Source organism: Anguilla rostrata, chromosome 5 (assembly GCF_018555375.3).
Source record: "Anguilla rostrata isolate EN2019 chromosome 5, ASM1855537v3, whole genome shotgun sequence".
NCBI lineage: Eukaryota > Metazoa > Chordata > Actinopteri > Anguilliformes > Anguillidae > Anguilla > Anguilla rostrata.
In genome coordinates, this window is record NC_057937.1 from 20,419,118 (window position 1) to 20,442,269 (window position 23,152).

The window sequence follows — 23,152 nt, forward strand, 5'->3', positions numbered from 1 at the left end:
TTTGCTTTAAACCACTGTAACAGGTTCTTGGCAGTGGGTGAACGACATTGGCTTGGAATTGTCTCGCGCAGGTTTATTTACACAAGACATAACGAGGCCACGACACGCAGAGCACAAAACAAGAAACACAAGGGTTCTGAGTCCAGCAGTCTCTTCCTGCCAACATCCCTGTGTGCGTCTCCTTACTCCAGCGCTGATCTCACTGCAGGCAGAGCAGATAGAGATTAGTACTCATTATCAGATTGCCTACAGCTGTGGCAGCAGGCCAGTTTAGCCCCTCCCCCCCCTGCTCCCCCGCCTGCAGCCGGCCCCGAAACCACGCCCCTACTCTGGCAGGCTGTCAGAAACCTCTGTAAATATCTGAAATATCTTTCATTGTAATCAAAAACTTTCCAGGCTAATCAAAAGATACACTACAACTGAAAAAATATGTTAAAAACTACAGGAAAAGTAGCTATTCCTAAAAAAAAAAGCATTGTCTGTACTGCCGTTGCTCATCATGTTCTGTGCCAGCTGTTAATGTCATTCTTTAGTAATGCTGTTAATGCTTATTCACTTAGTTAATGTTGTTCCTTACTCGATCTTAGTTAATGGTATATTCACTCTTAGTTAATGTTGTTCCTTACTCGATCTTAGTTAATGGTATTCCTTATTCACTCTTAGTTAATGTTGTTCCTTATTCGATCTTAGTTAGTGCTGTTCCTTATTCGATCTTAGTTAATGCTGTTCCGTGTTAATGATATTCTTTCCCACTTCTCAGTTAACGCTGTTCCTTGTTCGCTCAAAGTTAACACTGTTCCTTGTTAATGATATTCTTTGCCACCTCTTAGTCAGTGCTGTTTCTTTTTCGCTCTAAGTTAATGCTGTTCCTTGTTTGCTTTAAGTTAATGCTGTTCCTTGTTAATGATGTTCTTTGTCAGCTCTTTGTTAATGATGTTCTTTGTCAGCTCTTAATGCTGTTCCTTGTTTGCTTTAAGTTAATGCTGTTCCTTGTTAATGATGTTCTTTGTCAGCTCTTTGTTAATGATGTTCTTTGTCAGCTCTTAATGCTGTTCCTTGTTTGCTCTAAGTTACTGCTATTCCTTGTTCGCTCTAAGTTAATGCTGTTCCTTGTTGATGATATTCTTTGCCACCTCTTCGTTAGTGCTGTTCCTTGTTCTCTCTAAGTTAATGCTGTTCCTTGTTAATAATATTCTTTGCCACCTCTTCGTTAATGCTGTTCCTTGTTCGCTCTTAGTTACTGCTATTCCTTTTTCGCTGTAAGTTAATACTGTTCCTTGTTTGCTTTAAGTTGATGTTAATTAAGTTGTTAATTATGTTCTTTGTCAGCTCTTTGTTAATGATGTTCTTTGTCAGCTCTTAGTGCTGTTCCTTGTTCGCTCTTAGTTACTGCTATTCCTTGTTAATTATGTTCTTTGTCAGGTCTTTGTTAATGCTGTTCCTTGTTCATTTTTAGTTAATTCTATTCCTTGTTTACTGTTTGTTAATGCTGTTCATTGTTTGATCTTGATTGATGCTGTTCCTTGTTGCTCTTAGTTAATGCTGTTCCTTGTTTGCTCTTAGTTTAATGCTGTTCCTTTTTGCTTAGTTAATCCTGTTTCTCATTAGATTGCTGTAAATTCTGTTCCTTTTGAGCTCTTTGGTTCTGTGTCTTGTCAGCTCTTTGTTAGCGATGCTGTGTGCCAGGTCTCGTTAATGCTGTTCCTCGTTAGTGCTCTGTCGGGGCTGTTTCTCATTGGCCCGGTGAATGCGCTAGGCATCGGGGCAGCACTCGGGGGCAGTGCCTCTATCATCCACATAACAAAAATGTGCTGTGTTGTTGTCTTATGTGTCAGCCAATCCGCTTGTCTGCCTATATTAACTGCCGGAATGTTTTCAAATTTTTGTCGAATGTATTGAGAATGTTACTATCAAAAATGCATATGATGAGACTGTTTTTTTTTCCTGAATGAAGGACTAAAGTATTTCAAATTTGACATTGGTTTGTATGTGTGGATGGGAGGTCACTGACGTAAAGACTGACTTTGTGTGTACGTGTGCGTGTGTGTGTGTTTGTGTGTGTGTGCGCGCGTGTGTGTGTGTGTGTGTACGTGTGTGTGTGTGTGTGTGTGCATGCATGTGTGTGTGTGTTGTGCATGCGTGCATGTGTGTGTGTACGTACATGTGTGTGTGTGTGTGTGCATGTGTGTGTGTGTGTTGTGCGTGCGTACGTGCGTGTGTGTGTGTACGTGTGTGTGTGTGTGTGTGTGCATGTGTGTGCATGTGTGTGTGCGCGTGTGTGCGCGTGCATGTGTGTGTGTGTGTTGTGTGTGCATGTGCGCGCGTGCGTGTGTGTGTGCATGTGTGTGTGTGTGTTTGTGTGTGCGTGTGTGCGTGCGTGTGCGCGCGTGCGTGTGTGTGTACGTGTGTGTGTGTGTGTGCATGTGTGTGTGTGTTGTGCATGCGTGCGTGTGTACGTGTGTGTGCGTGCGTGTGTGTGTTTCTGCGTTTCTGCGTGCACGCACACAGAGATAGGGGACCTGCGGGAGCTGGAGACTCTGGACGTGTCGATGAACATGCTGAGCACGCTGCCGGCGCGGCTGCACCAGTGCCTGTCCCTGCAGTGCCTCACCGCCGACCGCAACTGCCTGCGCTGCCTGCCCCGGCAGCTCACCCAGCTACACAGCCTCAACGAGCTGAGCATGGCCGCCAACAGCCTGGCCTCCCTGCCCCTGGGTGAGTGAGCCACAGGGGAGGGGAGGGGCACTGCCTCTGGGTGAGTGAGTGAGTAACAGGAGAGGGGAGGGGCACTGCCTCTGGGTGAGTGAGTGAGTAACAGGAGAGGGGAGGGGCATTGCCTCTGGGTGAGTGAGTGACAGGGGTGGGGAGGGGCACTGCCCCTGGGTGATTGAGCCCCAGGGGAGGGGAGGAACACTGCCTCTGGGTGAGTGAGTGACAGGGGAGGGGAGGGGCACTGCCTCGGGGTGAGTGAGTGACAGGGGAGGGGAGGGGCACTGCCGCTGGGGGAGTGAGCCACAGGGGAGGGGAGGAGTTGGCCAGGTGATTTGGGGGTGTGGGAGAGGCGATTGGTTGAGGAGGACGGTAGGAACTACAGGTCATCTGGGGACACTGGGCTAGGGAAATGTGTGCTGTCTGTCTGTGAAGGGGTGAGCTGGGGGTGCAGAGCTCCCAAAATCAGGGCCACTGACATCCGGGGTGACCACGACCCCTTCCCCCATCCTCATTCTCATTCTCATTACAGCCTAATGAGCGCAGGTTAATCTGATCTGGTTTCTCTCTCTCTTTCTCTTTCTCTCCTCTGGCTCACTGCTTATTTTGGTTTTCTCACAGACGACTTTCAATAGGACAGATGCGTTTGTTTTATTAACGTATTTATGTTTTCTCCTTGGGAAACTGTTTGATAAGATAAGATAAGATCAGAGCTCGGGCTCAATACCCCTCCACTGCCTAAAAAAAAACATTTTGCGAAACCCCTGAGGTCTGTTCTATCGCTGACACCCAGCCAGACATTTGGAGTTAATTCTGCACCTTTGGAGGCGGAGTGCCAGGGAAGACAGCAGATCGTGGCTCTCAGACAGCAGGCAGGAAGATGGCCAATGGGGCGGAAGATAAAACAAGCGGCCGTCGCCTGGTTCCGAGAGCACGGGGGTGGCTGGAAAAGGCGGTGGAGCGAGAGGGAGGCGGACCCAACCAGAGTCCAAGCTTTTTTTTCTCTTTTCTTTTTTGAGGTGCCGTTAAGTTGCCTGATCTGGCTGGAAAACGATTCAGCAGACTGGCTCCGGTGTTACATTTTCCGAAAATATTTTTTCCACGTTGATGATTCGGCGTATTTTCGGGCCAGGAGTTCAGACAACGGGGGCGGGAAGAGAATAATCCTGTATTGTTGCCTCTGCTCAGGGCCTCCGCGCTGAAATTGCTGCAATATGTTGGGCACCGGTTCCTTTTATTTTGGAATAATTCGAGGCCTACCTCTTATGCAGGGGTGAGGGCTGCTTGGAGAGTTACCCTTCCTCAGTGGAGAGAATGGTTCCAAAGCACGAGGAACAGTTTTATCACCGGCCCTGGAAATTCACTAGCGTTCACATACAGCTTTGAAGCTTTTGAAGATGATGAAGATGGTCATGATGATCTTGATCATGGTGATTAGGACAGCAATGATGGTTGATTGACTTCACATGGCATATTTAGCGTCAGAGAGGTTTACAGTAAAGGGCAGTGCAGCAGTTGGCCCATTGCACTGACCTCACATCAGAGTAGAATTGACTGATCTCAAGCCCTGCCTTATTTCTTGTGGTAGCTTGCTAAATTGAATGACTCTGGCCATTTTTCAGAAGGCTTGATCCACGTAGCAGCAGCAACCAAGCATGGGCGGGGCTTGCAGTTGGTCATTCGTGGAGCCGGTTGAATTGGCAGATGATTTTGTACACTGGTTTGTAATTTAACCAGGACACTGATGGAGCCCCTTACTTTTAAGTGCCATGGCATTCTTAATGACCACAGTGGGTTAGGACCTTGGTTTAATGTCTCATCTGGCAGACCTTCCCAAAGCCAAGGAATATGGAGAGGCATTGCTGCTGTGAGGTCATAGGGAACAGTGATGCACATACTCAGATGGCTGGGGTACAGAGGAAGATAGCAGTGGATTGCTCAGGCCCATGGAGGTGGAGGTGGAGATCTGGAATCTCAAACTAGTCCAAGAGGGTCACAGGTTTGCAGGTTTTTGCGGTTTCCTTTCAACCAACAGGAAATTTAGCCCTTGGAAACAAGGTGTGATATCCGTCAAGCCAATGAGTGAGCCCAGTTAATCAAGTGAGGAAACACACTGAAAACCTCCAGACACTGATTTGGGGTGATGTTGAGACCAGTACTACATTAGTAGCTGCTATGTTATGCAGTACCAAGGTAAAGTACACAATCAACTGGTTGCTCCTAGCTAGCATCTTGAAATGTCTTTTTGTGGGGGGAGGGGGGGGTGAAGGGATGCAGTGAACCCCCCTCCCCCCCAAAAAGAAATGGATGATTTGTTTTAAGATGACTAGATGTGGTACCGATGTGGCGTGGACCTCTATGTCCTTTCCGCTTCTTAATTTTGTTTCTCCTCTACGACCCGTTCCCCACGCCTTCACCTTCGCACTGCATAGTTACGTCTGCGCTGAAAAAAACTCAGGCACTGCATTAAATAAACCCAGTCGCGGGCGCGGGGCTGATCACAGCCTGCTACGTCTCGCACGTCGCGCCCGATCGTCCATCCTGCGGGGGGACGGAAGGAGGTCCAGGTTCCGCACTTTCGTCCCACAAAAACATGCTTCCGTTCCCCTCAAGACCTTCGTCGGCATTTCCCTGGCACCCGCTTCCGTTTCCCATCAGGCCGAGCGAACCCTCGTCTGAACGGTCGTCTGGGAAGTGGAAAACAGGAGGGAGGGGAAAAAGGTGGACCAGAACCCCAGCGTCCGACGGCTGGGACCTGTACAAAAAGGACGAGCGAATAGGGCGCCGATGTTTAACACGTGCGGAAACCTTTTCTGTGCGCGGAAAAGAAATTTTGGCGGATGTTTATTTTTCTTCTTTCGGTGGGTGACGGGGGTTGGGGGGTTGGGGGGTGGGGCAGGGGCAGGAGGCGTTCGTTTCCACGTCGCACGGACGAATCCACGCGGGCCTCTTTTGAACTCCGGCTTCAAACGGTCACGAGCGCAGAGCGCAGCCATGTGGAGGGCATATGCTAATGGCGTGATGCAAGGGCCCGGGGGGGGCGTCGTTTGCTCAAGGTTGCCAGGTTTCGGGTTGTGTCCGCTTTGATCCGGGGATGAGAAAAGGGCGGCGCGGGGGGGGGTGGGGGGGTGGGGAGGGATTGGGAGCATGTGATCCAGGCGAGGGGAAACGTGGAAGCGTCTCAGGCGAGGCTGTGTTCCTGAAAGTAGCCGCATGAAAAGAGGGCTTTGTGAGGGAGCCGTGAGGGAGCCCCCCTCCGTAGCCCCCCCCATCCAGATGTGACACACACCGTGTGGTAGAATCAAGCCCCTGTCCTCGCGGGCCGCCCCCCCCCTACCGACCCACTGGGGAAATGTGACCGGGTGACTCACTGTTCACGCACCAGGTCGGGTTTCTGGGCAAAGCGTGTTTTAATACAGCTTTTATTTAATTTTTTATGCTGAGGTTTCCATTGCTGAAATGGCTTCTGTGCCTCTTTGTGTGGGTGTTATGTCACGCTCGTGATTTATCAGCGGTGAGGCATCGGGCCGCCCCCCTGTTAACCTAAGCGTAACCACGGGTTACCTGCCTTGCTCCGCGCCAGCTGAAGCCCCGCTCCTCAAATGCTGCCACGCCCCCCGCAGCTCAAACAGGTCGGCCGGGCCCCGCCCAGCCCGGCGTCTGCATCTTCAAAGGACCCCAGCCACCGCAGGATAGACCCCTCCCCCGCCCCCCCAGCCCCTCTCAGTGGGCTTCAAGGGCAGACCGACTCCCTCGGTGAATAGAGTGTGTCTGCAGTGACGGCAAGGAGAAAATTCAGTGCAGTGAACAGACAAGGGCGGGGACAGCTGGACGGGGGACAGGGGGAGAGGGGGACGGGGGAGACTGAGTGGCACTTCTTTTGGGCCTGTGCCATGTGGAAGCACCATCAGGGTGAGGTTCCCTCCACCCTTCTGCAAAAAAAAACCCAAAGACAGTTCATAGAGTGTATGTAATCTGTATTAACACACGTTCAGGTGCAACAGCTTGTGTCAGACTCCTGGTTAATGTGCCTGGGGGCGGAGCTGGACCTCCTGCAGTCAGTGCAGGGCAGGGGTGACTGATTGTTGGGGTGTCCCTCTCTGAGATGCAGGGGTGACTGATTGTTGGGGTGTCCCTCTCTGAGATGCAGGAGTGACTGATTGTTGGGGTGTTGCTCTCAGAGATGCAGGGGTGACTGATTGTGGGGGTGTCCCTCTCTGAGATGCAGGGGTGACTGATTGTCGGGGTGTCCCTCTAAGAGATGCAGGGGTGACTGATTGTTGGGGTGTCCCTCTCAGAGATGCAGGGGTGACTGATTGTCGGGGTGTCCCTCTCAGAGATGCAGGGGTGACTGATTGTTGGGGTGTCCCTCTCAGAGATGCAGGGGTGACTGATTGTGGGGGTGTCTCTTGCAGAGAAGCAGGGGTGACTGATTGTTGGGGTGTCCCTCTCAGAGATGTAGGGGTGACTGATTGTGGGGGTGTCTCTTGCAGAGATGCAGGGGTGACTGATTGTTGGGGTGTCCCTCTCAGAGATGTAGGGGTGACTGATTGTGGGGGTGTCTCTTGCAGATCTGGGGCGCTCCCGGGAGCTGCAGTTTGTCTTTGTCGACAACAACGTTCACTTGAAGGGCCTCCCGTCCTTCCTGTACAACAAGGTGATCGGATGCAGCGGGTACGAGGCTGCCTCTCCTCCTCTCCTTTATCCTTCCCCTCTTTTTTCTCCTTTCTCAATGTCTCCTTTTCTCTCCCCTCTCCATCTCTCACCCACACCTTTCTTTCCTCTGCCTCTCTTTTTGTCCCTCTATCCACTTCCTCTGCCTCTCACTAAGCCCTCCACCCTGTGGTCTAGCCCTGAACTCCTCACCCTCCACCCTCCTCCCAGCGATGTCTCCTTAAGCTGTGTACTTTATACCCTGCTAGCTCTGCTTCTGCCCTGCACCCTCCATTTTTCCTCCATCCTAAATCCCTCCATCCTGAAACTTGAACTTCAGTGTGGCGTGCTGTTTATTCGTTAGACTTGCATTTTCTTAAGTGTTTGTGCCTCTTCAGAAGCCTGTAGTAAGCATGCTTTGTACGATGTGTGTCTGTAATGATCTGTAAGTGCTGTAGATGAGCAGCACTGTGGCTGCTGGCCGAGGGTGGCCGTGCTGTCGGAGGGTTGATTGGGGTTTGGCTCCGCCCTGTCTGTCCTCTGCAGGTGTGGGCTGTCGGGGCAGGTGTCCGACACGAAGCTGCTCTCTGTGGCGCTGGAGGAAGTGAGCGTGCCCATGCCGGCAGAGGTGAAGTCCATCGGCGTGGAAACGGAGAGGGTCATGCCCCTGGAGGAGCTGGCTATGAGAGCACTGCACTGCATGTACAGCCCTCTGCTCAAAGGTGAGAGACCACAGCCTCTTACCTGCCTTAAACACACCTGTTTACCTGTCTTAAACACACCCACTTACCTTCAGTAAACACACCCGCCTACTTGCCTTAACCACACCCACTTACGTGTCTTAAACACACCTGTTTACCTGTCTTAAACACACCCACTTACCTTCAATAAACACACCTGCTTACTTGCCTTAAACACACCCACTTACCTGCCTTAAACACAGGCACTTACTTGCCTTAAACACACCTGTTTACCTGAATTAAACACACCCACTTACCTGTCTTAAACACATCCGCTTACCTTCAATAAACACACCCGCTTACCTGCCTTAAACACACCTGTTTACCTGCGTTAAACTCACCCACTTACCTGCCTTAAATACACACACTTACCTGCCTTAAACACACCCACATACCTGCCTTAAACACACCCACTTACCTGCCTTAAATACACGCACTTACCTGCCTTAAACACACCCACTTACCTGCCTTAAACACACCCACTTACCTGCCTTAAACACACGCACTTACCTGCCTTAAATTCACCCACCTACCTGCCTTAAACACAGGAACTTACTTGCCTTAAACACACCCACTTACCTGCCTTAATCACATCCGCTGTACTGCCATAGCCCTGCTGTCACCAGGATAGTCCTGCCGGACACGTACAGCCTTCTGATCAAAGTATGAGACTGCATCCATTCACCTACCTTAACCCTCCCTGCTCACCTGCTTTAAACCTGCCTGACTCAACTATTTTAAAAACGTTACTTTCCTGCCCACGCACCCCTTCTGCACGCCCAGTTCTCTGGGTCTCTCAGGCACGAACATCCTGTCCAAAACGAGGCTCAGTCACGACGGTAGAGACTGGGGCCTGTTTCCGCTTCTCTCTCCTGTCACGACAGCGTAGTTGGCACGACAGCGCGGAGGGGCCACTCGCGGCGCCCTGAATTTCTCCCGGCACCCGCCATTGGCTGCGAGGAAGAGACGGCACCGCTAGTCGTGACTCACCCCCCCCCCCCCAGCCCCACTCCACCTCCAGCCCAAATCACAGCTGGAGGAGCGCATCTCTGCGCATATGCGTTATGGCTTAATTACTCGCTTTATCTTTAGTTAATCAAACCGCATGCGGTCTGCCATTCTCTGCGCTCCCCGTAAACAGATAAGAAATTTTAACGAATGAGGAAGCCACAGGCCCTGCGCGGGTAAGCCGTCTGCCTTCCATCTGACTCAGTGGAGCCGCCCCGCCTCAGACTTGCTGAACACAAACACAACGTGTATGCACACACACGCACACACATACTTTCACGCACGCACACACACACACACACACATGCACACGCACACACATACACACACACATATGCGCATACACACAAACACACATACACAAGCATACACACATACTTACACATACGCGCACACACACAAACACACATACGCACACACACATACACACATACGTGCACACACACACACGCACACATGCACACACACATGTGCACACGCACATATACACAAATGCACACGCACACACGCACACACACTTACAGAGAAACACACGCGCACGCACACACATGCACATACGCTCACATAGAAACACACAATCATACAGACACACACTCACACACACACAGAACCATGTAAATGGCCTCTAAATGAAACGGTGACTCACCTGTTTCGCATATGTGGAGGATCCCACTACAGCCTGATGATTATTAAAATCTAAAGATAAACAATTTCCCTATGCTATTTGGCTTAAAGGGGCCCTGGGAAGCTGATGGAAAATTATCAGCAGTTATGCCGTGTGTTTACGATTTCATTTTATATAATAAAGGTTAAAATTGATTAGAAGTTCCTGGAAAATGTCAGTGAAAAGAAACCTGAGAACCTCATGCATGCCATCTGTGTTCCAAGTCATTGTTTGCGAATAAGAAAATCTTTGGCATGTCCAACCAAATGCCAACCCTGGGTTTTTTTTCCATTAATTTTTACATCTTTGGACTTTCTACTCAGGTAAACTTTTTGTAAAAACTTGTACACGTGAATGTGATTATTTCTTCCTCTGAAGTTGGTCTACCTCTTTTCTGAAATTCAGAATGAAGAATGTTTTTTGAAGTCTCTCCTGAAAGGGAAGCTGGCGAGCTTTGCGAGGTGTTGACGCGGTTAAGCACTTGACTGCCTTTTGTGAATGGCAGGAGAACAGAGGGAGGAAGCTGCACGTGTGGGTGCCGAGCTTCACTCGATGCATGTGTTCGGAGGGGGCCCAGAGGGCCGTCTTTGGCAGCGCGCGGCGTCGTCTGGAGACGAGGCGCAAAAAAATAACCCGCCACATGTCCGTCTCGCCACAACAGTGGGATGACCTCATCCAGGTCATGGGGGTTCTGATGCCCTCACAGGCCACGCCACTCATCCCAGCAGCCCCCCCCCCCCTTCCCCCGGGCCGTCTAGACTCGCTCTTCAGCCAAGAGTGTGTACAGATGTGTGTACCTCACCTGTTACCATGGGGATTGCCTGAAAAAGCATTTTATAATTATGCTATTGGTTGACCTTCTCTTTATGTTTATGTCGTTGATAAGAGACTGACGCTCGGCATTCTGGGATGCGTGTCACAGTGGCAGGACTTGGCAGTGGCAGGCTAGCCGGCTAGCCGGAGGCGGGCTGCTGTAACGACAGCCTGCGTGGTGAGCGCAGTCATATGGGCCTCATTACAGTGGCTCTGTGCCGCTGCTGCTCGAACCTGCTCGGAGCTAATTGACACAGCATACCAGGCAGCCTTGCAATTTCACAGTCGTTTAGCCCGACCCAGCAGGCATCCGTGGAAGCCCGCTGAGTTTTAGAGGAGGGCCGGAGCCCGCGGCCAGCGTCCTGTGCTAAAGTGCACCTGGCTTCCTGTTAAATCAGAGGAACCGGCCCGACGATGTTCACTCGCGGTCTAAAGACCAGGGTGTGATTTTTAGATCTTTTTTTTGTTTCTTGCTTTATCTCTCCCTCGGATTGTGTGTGTTTTTTTGGTATAGGTGACTGTAGAAAAATTGGTAGGGCTTAGTAGAGAAGGAATGGTGCGTGTGCCCTGCGATAGATTGGCGGCCTGTCCAGGGTGTATTCCTGCCTCTCACCCAATGCGCGGTGGAATAGGCTCCAGCACCCCCCGTGACCCTGCTCAGGATAAGCGGGTATAGATAATGGATAGATGGATGGATAGTAGAGAAGGTGTGTGGCCGTGCTCTCTGGATGAGAGTGGTTGCTACAGTGATCTTACAGGGGAGTCCTGATTCATAAACAACTTAATGGCTTTTTTGCTCTTTGGCAGTGGGTCAAAGTTTTGGGTCCTCATGGTTGGTGGGGATGATTGAGAAGACTAGGTTTCCAGAAGACCAGGTTTTTTTTTCCTGATCTGGACAGCATTGGCTGAAGGCACCAGTCCTTTACTTGGCCAACACTTAATAAGGCTCTAAACATCACAGAAAGTGGATGGATTTGGCCCGTGCTCTCCTGAGACGGGTTTGAGAAATGGGGCTGCACAAGCACGTTTGTCATTGACGTGGGGGACGGTGCCTGGGGGGGAATCACCCTCGTTCTTTTGTGCCGTTCTTCGGGCCCGTCAAGCTATTACCCTCAACTGCCGGGAGAGCAGTCTGTGGGTCACGAACGAGCCGCTTTTTAATGGGTTCCTGCCCGCCCAGACCTTGCAGTCCGCCAGCGGGAGGACTGGCCCGCTGAGGGCAGGCATCGGCAGTGCCCGCCGCTGGAGGACGGAGGGACAGTTGTCGTCAAGGAAGGCACAGGAAAACCGCTCGGCTGTTGCTTTCCCTGCCTGTGACTCGCCATTCACCCGGGGCGGGGGGGGGGGGGATGTGTGGAAGCTGAAGAGAAACCCCCCTCTGAGGTAGTGGGGGCAGCCAAGCTCAGGGATTGGAGAGACGAGGAGGACTTGTTTTTTTGTCCAGTAGGATGCCACAGTTGGTCTTGTTCAGCGATGTTGGAAAGAGGGCCCTTTACACCATCTGGTCAATGTTCTAGACCTGCACACTCTCCGGGGACCAATAACCATCAAATTGGCCTGACTTTCTATGGTTTGGCGCTTCCCAGAAAGGTAGCTAGCCTGTATAATCCCCTTATTGACTAAAGGTCAGGTGATCTACAGTGGAGGGTTATGCATGGAGGAATAGCCACAAACAGGCCCAAGTGTTTCACATTCTTGTTGATTGTTTCACATTCTTGTCATGGCCGGAAGGGGTCTTATGACCGCTTGAGAAGAGCTGCATTGCTTTGCGCGATGGCTTACCCTCATGTACTTTTCATACGCTGGCCAAAATCTGTTTTTCCATAACAGCGGAATATGTGCTCAAGTTTTTGTTGCACAGGGCAAAGTCAGCCATTGGCTTACTCAGTAAGCGGTGCAGTAATAACCTTGGTACTGTTCTTTTGGACCCTCTAAGTGTTCTCAGGGGCTAATTAGACGGAGATTGTCCATGCTATAAATGTGTGAAAAATGTACACAGGCTTCCTGGGGTTATAGAGAGTAGGAGTATGCCAGTGCTAAGTGAGGGAAGAGAGCTGGAATTGTCTCTCTTTTTTTGTTTTGTTGCTCCACGTGTTTGTATTATTTATTTTTAGTTTGCATTTATTCATCTTTGTAAGTGTTCAATTTTTATTTTATTTTCAAATTTATTATATATATTTTTGGACATGTTCTTTTATTTCTTATGTGTATGGGTGCGCTGCTGCTACCTTTATGCATGGCTGGATAATATATTTTGGTTATGTGGGTCTCATTATTATGGACTGCGCAGTAAAAAAGTCACTTTCACTTTCCTTCTCCATCTCTCTGTCTCCCTTTTTCTGGCCAAAACCAGAACGCTTGAAGTTCAAATTTCCAACCCCAGCTGTTTGATCCGTCTAAGCATGCTGCAGTGAAAATTTACTGGGAATGGAAGATGTGTCTGTTTCTTCTTCATTTTTCCTCAAATTAATTTTTTTGTTGTTGTATATTTCAGGTATTGTACAGCATAGAGGTTGTGAAATCCAGCACGGCTATTAGCAATAAAATAAAATGAAATACTGTAAAAGATGACTGGGTGGAAACTAAATAAAGATACAATGCATGTCTAACTTACACAAATGCCAAGTCAGTACAGCCATCCCTGACACAGCTATGTATTTTTTCCTGAATGTTACTTGATCTCAAAGAAATGATTACAATAATCATTAGATTTACATGCCTCTATTTTTGGTTTATTGCCAATGTATCAGTTTTCTATAGCTTGTTACTTGACTCCAAGAATGCAGGCATGTTTTCTTCACTTTATTTCCTTTGTATCCCTAGTCCCAGCTAACATTTTTACATGGTGCTGTTTCTATCATTGAATCAACCGATTCTTTCATATTTGGAGATTTGAGTATTCAGTATTTGTCATGTTTGGTGTTTTTGTTCTGTGGTATGTTGGTAATATAAACTCCAGTCAATTTCCCACAGATTCCAGAATTTTACTCCAAAATGGATAAATCATGTGACATTCCCCAATACAATGAAAAATGGTCAAAGACAACTTATATCTGACATTGCCAGAACAAATCTTTTATTAATCAAACGCATTCTATAAAGACTACATGGTGTCCAGTATAAAACTGTTCAGTTTCTACTGAACAGTTTACCTCAAGGCTTCTCTAAAATATATATATGAATGGTTAAAATTCAACCAGTCATTATCAGTTTCACACACAAGATAATTTAGCCATATTGCTTTGAGATATCGGCAACCATTACTAAAAGTAGAGAAATACTCCCACACACAACCTCTTGCCAAATCTTACATTTCTGTATTAAGTACATTTTTATTAACAGTGCTGATTGTTTAATCTGGCATGTATAATATAAATATGTTGGTGGGGAAAGTTCTACGCTTTGAGTAGGTGAAGCACGCTCAAATGAAGGTCTTGGCAATAAAATGTGAGATTTTGCACGAGGTGGTATGAGGGAACATTTATTTGTTCTTTAGCATCATATTTTCTCTGCAGCACCAATGCTATAAATACAAGTGGCGTAAACACCAACCTTCTACTATGCTAACATTGCTAAGAAACTTATTAGGTGTTCTATAATATACGGATTTATGAAATTGTGTTGTAGCCCAGAATTATCAAGAATGATTTGTGTCATGACAGAATGGAGGTTCAGTATCAATACAGGTATTTGCAGATACTTCCATGGATGTCCCTTGCTTTATATTTGTATTTTGAAGTACTGTTTCTTCATTAATTTGTGTATGAATGAATGGGGTGTGACATGAATAAATAATAAACCGTTGCTTTTCCTATTCATGTTTTAGGATTATAAGATAATCGTATTTTAGGCTGCATGTCATTTTTTTCTGGCTTGCTCAGACCCTAACGTGGATGTTGTGGGTGAACAGTAGGTGTGGGGGTTGTTGATTTGTTGTTATGGTTTGTTCCTCCCAGATGTGAAGTTCCTGCCCCCGATCTCGTTACCCACGAGCCTGCTGGAGCTCCTGCGCTGTCCCCTGGGTCACTGCCACCGCTGCAGCCAGCCCATGTTTACCATCGTCTACCCCAAACTCTTCCCCCTGAGAGAGACCGCCCTGGCGGGGGTGCACCGCAGGTACCTCCACCCTCCCTCCCCCCAGCACCAGCCACGGCAAAGCACCCCCCTCCCCTCTCCCCCTGACCGCAACCATAGCGACGTTCCCACCTCCCTTCACCAAAAACAATAGCCACTGCGACAAACCCATCTTTGCCCCACAACAGCCACTGCAAAACACCCTTCACCCCCTGCTAGAGTGACCATGACAACGGCCCCATCTGTCTTCATCAAAAACAACAACCACTGTAACAAACCCCTCTCCACCCAACAACAACTGCAACACACCCCTCACCCCTAGCCACAGTGACCGTGGCAGCATCCCCATCTCCCTCCCCCAAAAACAACAGCCACTGCACCACTCCTCTTTCTGCCCAACAGCAACAACCACAACCATGTGACCCTCTCCCCTGACAACAACAATGCCAACGCGCTCCACTCCCCACAGCGACAGCCACGGCAATGCAAACCTCCCCCTCGACAACAACAACCGTGGCAATGAACCCCTCTCTCCCTGACAACAATGACCATGGCAACGAGGAAGAATTCCTCCACTAATCTAATTTCATACTTTCTTTGTTCACTCGTATAAAGAAACAACGAGCCAGTGACTCATCAGCCTTCTTCGTTTCGTGAGCCACAATAGTCACGCATTCCATCGCACTTACCACCGAAACGAGTCCTGTTCTCTTCCATGAGCCTCTGATGCTCATTTCAGGGTCTGGGGTAGAAAGATGCAGGTGAACTGCAGATCTGTGTAGATGACTGAGTTCAGGTTTTGGGGCAGGAGGATGGTGCAGGTGAGATGCAGATCTGTGTAGATGATTGAGTTCAGGTTTTGGGGCAGGAGGATGGTGCAGGTGAGATGCAGATCTGTGTAGATGTTTGAGTTCAGGTTTTGGGGCAGGAGGATGGTGCAGGTGAGATTCAGATCTGTGTAGATGTTTGAGTTCAGGTTTTGGGGCAGGAGGATGGTGCAGGTGAGATGCAGATCTGTGTAGATGTTTGAGTTCAGGTTTTGGGGCAGAAAGGTACAGGTGAGATGCAGATCTGTGTAGATGTTTGAGTTCAGGTGTTGGGGCAGGATGATGGTGCAGGTGAGATGCATATCTGTGTAGATGTTTGAGTTCAGATTTTGGGGCAGAAGGGTACAGGTGAGATGCAGATCTGAGTAGATGTTTGAGTTCAGATTTTGGGGCAGAAGGGTACAGGTGAGATGCAGATCTGTGCAGATGTTGGCGTTTGGGCTGGGGTTTCAGAGTAAGGGCTAATGGGGTAGCACTCGCTGCCAGTGCCCTCTGACTGTGCCAGCAGGGGGCGCACAGCTTCACGCTGGGAGTCTGCACCCCGGCATGCCCAGCGTAGTGAAATAACAGCATCCTCCCCTCCAACCCGCCACGCCGCCATCACCCAGGCAACCAGCCAGATGAGCGCGAGGGGAGAACCTCCATCTGCCGTCCTGCTTCAGCGGGGTTCCAGCTGCCCCCGCTGTCTCTGGGACCGAGGTGTCTTGGGGGTCGTCACCGTGCTGCTGGTTAATTAACTGCCTCCACCCCCCCCTTCCAAAAAAAAAAAAAAATTCCCCCAAATGCACCGGCATGCTCCCTCTCCAGCGCAGCCGTCCGGTTCACAACGCTGGTTTCCGTGCCGACGCCGGGCGGCGTTTCCCGGCAGCTTCCGCTCGTTCCGCCGACCCCAGCCGGAGCGTCCGGGTTAATGGCTTCATTAGCGCCGTTTCCCGGGAGACGGGGCTCCTCGTCTCGTAACGGCTGGCGGGAAAGTTTCCCCGCTCGGCGCGGCACAGCGCGGCACGATTGGTCCCTCGGCGGGGGGCCGAGGTGAACACGGCCGCGATTGGCTGCAGATGGCGGCTCCTGTCCCGGTCCTAATTTCCCGTTTATTTGTTAGAAATCTGTTTGTTCATCTGGGGCAATGTGCAGTTATAAACACTCTGGGGCAGCCACGCGTTGATGCATTGTACCCGGGCTAGCCAGAAGGCTGCTTTCCATTGGAAGTCCCAAAGTACATTGTATTACATAAAACGATCTGCATACAATCACAAGTCATTAAAGAACAATATCAGTACATTACAGGGGAAACGGAGCAAACATTCTGCAGTTATATTATAGTTTGTGGAGGGGTTAAAACATCAGAGACACTTGTGGGGATGCTTGTTTGGGCTGGGGAGGGGGGTGGGGGGTGGGGGTTAAATAGCACCATGATGTAAAAAGCTGTAACCACAGCAGGTGCTGCTAGGACCCAGCCTTGTACCAGCACAGTGAATCCTTCTGCTGTCGGGCGCTATGATGTGGTCTTTACGAGGTGCTCTTCCTGAGCCGTCCCTCCAGGTTGCCTTCTCTGAACGGTCTTACGCGCAGTTGCCGTCTCTGCGTTGTGGTCCTGTGCGCAGTCACTGTCGTCTGCGATGGTGACCGTCTCTGAGCTGCGGTTAATTGCGTTCGTTACCTCTGTGCTGTGGTCTTTGACGATCGCTGTTGCGCGGTCATTTTTGGTAACCCTAACCCTAACCCTCTGAGCTGTGATGTCATACAGCCCTCTCTGTCAATCACATCTCTTTGCTACGGTTCTTCACGATCAGATCCTCCTCTAAGTGGTGGCCCTGTAACTAACTTGCCTGTTTTTTTTCTGTTTAACAGGACCACAGTGAGCTTTGTGGCGTACTGCTGCTCTAGCCAGTGCGTGCGGACGTTTGACCTCCAGAGTTGATCCACGGTGAGGGGGGGTCAGGTGAGGGGGGGAGAGACAGCCCTCCTCCCTCTAATGCACCCCGAAACTTCCTCTCTGCCGCCAACCAGAGCGGAGGTCCCCTGACATGAAGTCCTCTCAGCACTTCCTGAGGAAAGGCTGGATTCCAATCAGCACTTTGACCGGAGTTGACCGAACCGCACTTTGACCAGTCCACGAACACGAACTTACTGGATCTCCCTACGCCATGTCAGATGTCCTCGGTAGCAGTTTTTTTACACTGAAGGACGACATTGGCTGGGCGGATCCGTAACAGTAGCCAATGAGAACGATCGATGATGCAGTCACAGCTGAGTTGCACGGTTGCAGATGAGTCCTCGTCCTGGCCATCGCCCTCGTTTTTACACAATCACCCACTCTTGTACAAAAGGTTCCTCCCTCTCGGTTCCCTCGCAGAATTTATTTTCATACTTCACAAATAAATTTTATAAACACGACACTAATGTGGAAAACAGAAGTGATAGTTTAAACAGTAAATAAATTAAAATCCAATTTGACATTCATCATAAAGCAGTTGTTTATAAGTTTTATAGAGACGGGATATTTTTTATCCATAAGATTTGCACTGCTCCCTGTAATTGTGTTTCCATTTGAATGCAACATTTGCCCAGAAGGTAGCTTTTTTGTATTGTTCATTTTGCAGCTGCCTCCTGTCCAGGATGACTGGCATTTTGACATATTGTATGTACTGTGTATTTACTGAAGCAATACAAGTTAAGGGCCTGATTTACTAAGACCTTTCGCATGTGCGAAACCTTTTTACGCACGCAAAACCAATAACATGACCAATGATTGGTCATGCTATTTGTTTCGCACCAAAGTTTGGTTGTGGAATTATTTTTGCCTGTGCTAAAAGGTTTTGCATGTGCTAAGGCCTTAGTTAATCTGGCCCGAAGTACCTTAATCAAAGTGTACGGCAGCAGTGCCCCTCCTGGTCGTAGGATGCAACTGCGCCTTTGCTCCCCTTGCCATTTTTCCATTGGCCTAATGTGGATGATTTGTATAAATATATAAATACTTCATTTAAGTGATGATAAAATCTGATTTTGAAATAGGTTTTGGACATGGATTGGTGTTTTTTCTGAACAAGAGGGAGAAAACAAAAAAAAAAGACTAATAAATTAATATATTTTGAAGTGATTGCTATATTACCTGTTTGGCCATGAAATCTGAATGTCCATCAGTCAGGAGCCACGCGATGATCTCTCTGAAAGATCTCACCTGCATTTCGGTAAGCGCACTGATTGGCCGAGGCATCAGAGCTAGTTGATTGGTCGAGGTGGCGCTAGTTGGCTCTGGACCTGGCGTGATGGCGCCTTCATAGCTGAAGACTCATCATGCATCGTCCTCCCCCCTATAGTCCTGGTGGCACTGATGGCCAACTTCAGAGATTGTAACCCTGTTTTGCAAAACAGGACAACTGGAATCGGATGCCAGAACAACATTCGCTGTTCTTGAAGTTTCTTGAAGTTCTGTAAGTTTAGTGTTGTGGTCGAAAAAAGATTCACCAAAAGTCACCACCGTTTTAAGGATTTTGCTGCTCAATAACTGTATTCGTGTCTGGCAATGAAGGACTGAAGGGACAATGATTGTGAAAATACTGCTCTTTTCAGATAAGTGGCTTATCGAGTCGTCTGACACCTCTGCATCGTTTGAGTGGGGCTCGTGTTGTTGTTTTTCTCGGATATGTATTGTACCACACTAAAACCCGAGCTACGGTTCTCCCAGCTCCAATGAAGAAAGAGAACATTCACTGTCTGCGTTGTGCATCGTGTATGTCATGCTACCCCTGCGGTGAAAACGGCTCGATTGTGTATTCACCTTTGGACATTTGTACTCTGAGTGGGGGGGAAGCTGTGGCGGTAAAACATGAATAATTGCTTATTTTTCGAGGAGTCTGGCGTGCTCTCTGTAATAACAAGCGCTGTTTTCTTTGGACGGGCACCGTTAAACACGGGCCCGATCGCTCGCTCACCTCCATCCAGGTGATTGCGCAGGAACTTTTAGGGGCCCCCGAAGACCGTGGAAAAAAAGGCCGCGGGCCTCATCAATCTGCCGGCGGCGCTCGCGCCTGCCTAAAAAAGGCAAGGTTTTTCGCCCGCGGCTAGCCGACAAAAGGGGAGAGCCGAGGAGAGAGCCCTGTCTGCTCTTTTTTTTTTCTCTCTCATTTGTTTTCATTTGGAATTTGGAAATACAAGGTTGTGGCCCACAGGGTCTTTGGTTTCTTTTTAAAAAAAAAAAAACAAATAACAGGGTTCACACCCTGGCTCCCCATTTTCCCATGATGCACCTGGGTGTGTGAGTGAAAGCCATCTCTGTCCCGTGGTTCAGGTCAGGTTAGGTGAGGGTGGGGGGGGGGGGGGGGCAGATGTGTGGATGTTCCCATGTGGCCTGGCCCCCCCTGCCACCCCTGCCTTTACCCTCGCCGCCACATCAGAGCGCATGAGAGCACATAAAGAAGCCACGCCCCCCACCACTGAGACGGGTCCATTGGTGTGGGTTCCGGTCCACAGCAGACCCTCCCGCGAGGCCACGCCCCTCTCCACAGAGGCCCAGTGTGAAGAGCAGACACTGGCGCCATGGAGATGCAGGAGAGCCCCGGTCCCGCCCTGCCCTCGTTTGAGCTGGCAGGGGAGCATCTCTGTGTGTGGCTGTACTCAGCTAGCCTGTGCAGTCACGCTCACAGACCTGCCCTCTAACACTCCACTGACACTCACAGACCTGCCCTCTAACACACCACTGACGCTCACAGACCTGCCCTCTAACACACCACTGACCCTCACAGACCTGTTCTCTAACACACCACTGACCTTCACAGCCTGCCCTCTAACACACCACTGACACTCACAGACCTGTTCTCTAACACACCACTGACCCTCACAGACCTGCCCTCTAATGCACCACTGACACTCACAGACCTGCCCTCTAACACACCACTGACCTTCACAGACCTGCCCTCTAACACACCACTGACACTCACAGCCTGCCCTCTAACACACCACTGACACTCACAGACCTGCCCTCTAACACACCACTGACACTTCACAGCCTGCCCTCTAACACCACTACACTCCACAAGACCATGCCCTCTAACACACCACTGACACTCACAGACCTGCCCTCTAACACACCACTGACACTCACAGACCTGCCCTCTAACACACCACTGACACTCACAGACCTGCCCTCTAACACACCACTGACACTCACAGACCTGCCCTCTAACACACCACTGACACTCACAGAACTGCCCTCTAACACACCACTGACCTTCACAGCCTGCCCTCTAACACACCACTGACACTCACAGACCTGCCCTCTAACGCACCACTGACACTCACAGAACTGCCTTCTAACGCACCACTGACACTCACAGAATGCTCTACAGACCCAGTTCCTAACGCACCACTGACATTCACAGACCTGCCCTCTAACACTCCACTGATATCACAGACCTGCCCTCTAACGCACCACTGACACTCACAGACCTGCCCTCTAACACACCACTGACCTTCACAGCCTTGCCCTCTAACACACCACTGACACTCACAGACCTGCCCTCTAACACACCACTGACACTCACAGACCTGTTCTCTAACACACCACTGACCTCCTCTACACATGCCTCGCCCTCCTCAACACACCACTGACACTCACAGACCTGCCCTCTAACGCACCACTGACACTCACAGACCTGCCCTCTAACGCACCACTGACACTCACAGAATTGCCTTCTAACGCACCACTGACACTCACAGAATTGCCTTCTAACGCACCACTGACACTCACAGACCTGCCCTCTAACACTCCACTGATATTCACAGACCTGCCCTCTAACGCACCACTGACACTCACAGACCTGCCCTCTAACACACCACTGACCTTCACAGCCTGCCCTCTAACACACCACTGACACTCACAGACCCGCCCTCTAACGCACCACTGACTTTCACAGACCTGTTCTCTAACACACCACTGACACTCACAGACCTGCCCTCTAACACACCACTGAGACTCACAGACCTGCCCTCTAACGCACCACTGACACTCACAGCCTGCCCTCTAATGCACCACTGACACTCACAGACCTGTTCTCTAACGCACCACTGACACTCACAGCCTGCCCTCTAATGCACCACTGATACTCACAGCCTGCCCTCTAATGCACCACTGACCCTCACAGCCTGCCCTCTAATGCACCACTGACACTCACAGACCCGCCTTCTAACACTCCACTGACACTTATTGACCAATGTTCCCGGATTCCCCTAATTTTTACTAGAGCTGTTTCTAGAGCTTGTACTCCAGAACAACCACTTTGCTATAGGAGGATCAGAGTTTGGTCTGTGAGATTAAAAGTGGCGTGGTGGTTTTTCCCTGACCGGTGAATTATTCATGATATGTGCTTTTTTTGTGTTTGGTTCTTGAGGAGGGTTTTGATGTTCTCCTACCCAGAGGGGCTGAGACTTGACTGACTATCAGTGAAATGCAGTAATAAAATTGGTTCCAGAACTGCAGTCTTTTACTTTGTCTACGGGCGTTTGCTTTTCCTTCTTTTTTACAGACAAAAAGGTGGTCTTTGCTCAGTGCACTTGGTGCTAGCGTGTGTGTTGCGGATATACCTTTATATATGTCCAGTATGTACTTGGGTGTGTACGCTGATATGTTTATCAGAAAAAAACATTACTTTTCATTGTTTCTCTTATTTCGTGCTCTGATTTAGTGACTTAGCATGGTGTGTACAGTTGAATGAATGAGGATGAATGAGCACCATTATAGATATGGAAAATTGATTATAGAATAACACGATTAAAACGAAACACATCGTGGTTTTTTTATGAATATTAGAGATGTTTTTGTTTTAAGCCTGCCGGGAACCTACAGCAGTCGCACTGGCGTCTCGAGGGTTAAAATGCTCCGTGCTAATTGAGCCAGGTGTGGTGCGCCAGGGATCGGGCTGGTCTCCGATCGCTCAGACAGGAAGCCCAGCAGGCATTACCTCAGCGCCGCGACTGCTTTGAATCAAGCTGAGCAGCCGTACGAAAAAAAATGGCATATGTATATGAATTCATCTGTGCCGTGCAGTTATATTCCATAATCAGTATTCAGTCATGGCATTTCAGGCTCAGATTAAATGTCACCCCAGTGACGGTGTTCAAAATTGTCTCTACTCTGATGATTTTAAGCCCTGGTTAACACATCAAACATAATGGTAATGGCAATAAACTTCAAGGTAGCATATCATATCACATCATACATCAAAATGCATGAAGTATGTATTCATCTACATCAGCTCATATTTCAGTTATGACATTTCAAATTTTAAATCCAAATAAATATAACCCCCAATGTTAAAAGTTGACATCTTCCCCGATCATTTTCAGCCTTGGTTAACCCCTGAAGTATGAAGTACTGGTTCTGGTGTATAATAGTTCGCAGAGAGCCAAAGTGTACAGTGCACATGGGTCTGTGCTAATGGGATAGATACCCTCACAGGATATGGGTTATGGGGTCTGTTTCTTATTCCCAGTACTTCCTGTCAGCTGAAGTCTGGCATTACACGTCCTTGCTAACATAATCCCGATTTATTATGTATTTACATTGAGCTGGGTACATGCCTGATATAGATCCGTAGCACATATATGATGACACATTTTGGTTTGGTATGCATGTACTGGAGTGTTAATTACCCTCTGCATAGCAG

General features: G+C 49.2%; 1 protein-coding gene and 1 long non-coding RNA gene across 5 annotated transcripts in view; one reads left to right on the plus strand and one right to left on the minus strand.

Moving 5' to 3' along the window:
* The window catches only part of LOC135254963 (leucine-rich repeat-containing protein 28-like), a 37,040-nt gene extending 17,342 nt beyond the window's left edge, over positions 1-19,698 (plus strand). For 2 of the 4 annotated variants that reach the window (XM_064335597.1, XM_064335599.1), the window contains 5 exons: positions 2,509-2,715; positions 7,281-7,383; positions 7,909-8,084; positions 14,544-14,703; positions 15,064-15,885. In XM_064335597.1, coding sequence (XP_064191667.1) covers positions 2,509-2,715; positions 7,281-7,383; positions 7,909-8,084; positions 14,544-14,703; positions 15,064-15,184 — 767 coding nt within the window. In that variant the 3' untranslated portion in view covers positions 15,185-15,885. The other 2 variants (XR_010330005.1, XM_064335598.1) reach the window with 2 other exon arrangements.
* A 694-nt stretch (positions 19,699-20,392) lies between these two features.
* Positions 20,393-21,757, minus strand: LOC135254965 (uncharacterized). Its single transcript, XR_010330006.1, has 6 exons — positions 21,666-21,757; positions 21,298-21,471; positions 20,993-21,058; positions 20,904-20,959; positions 20,663-20,760; positions 20,393-20,431 (listed from the first exon to the last, which is right to left on the minus strand). It is a non-coding gene; the product is annotated as an uncharacterized LOC135254965 (long non-coding RNA).
* Between the last annotated feature and the right edge of the window lie 1,395 nt (positions 21,758-23,152).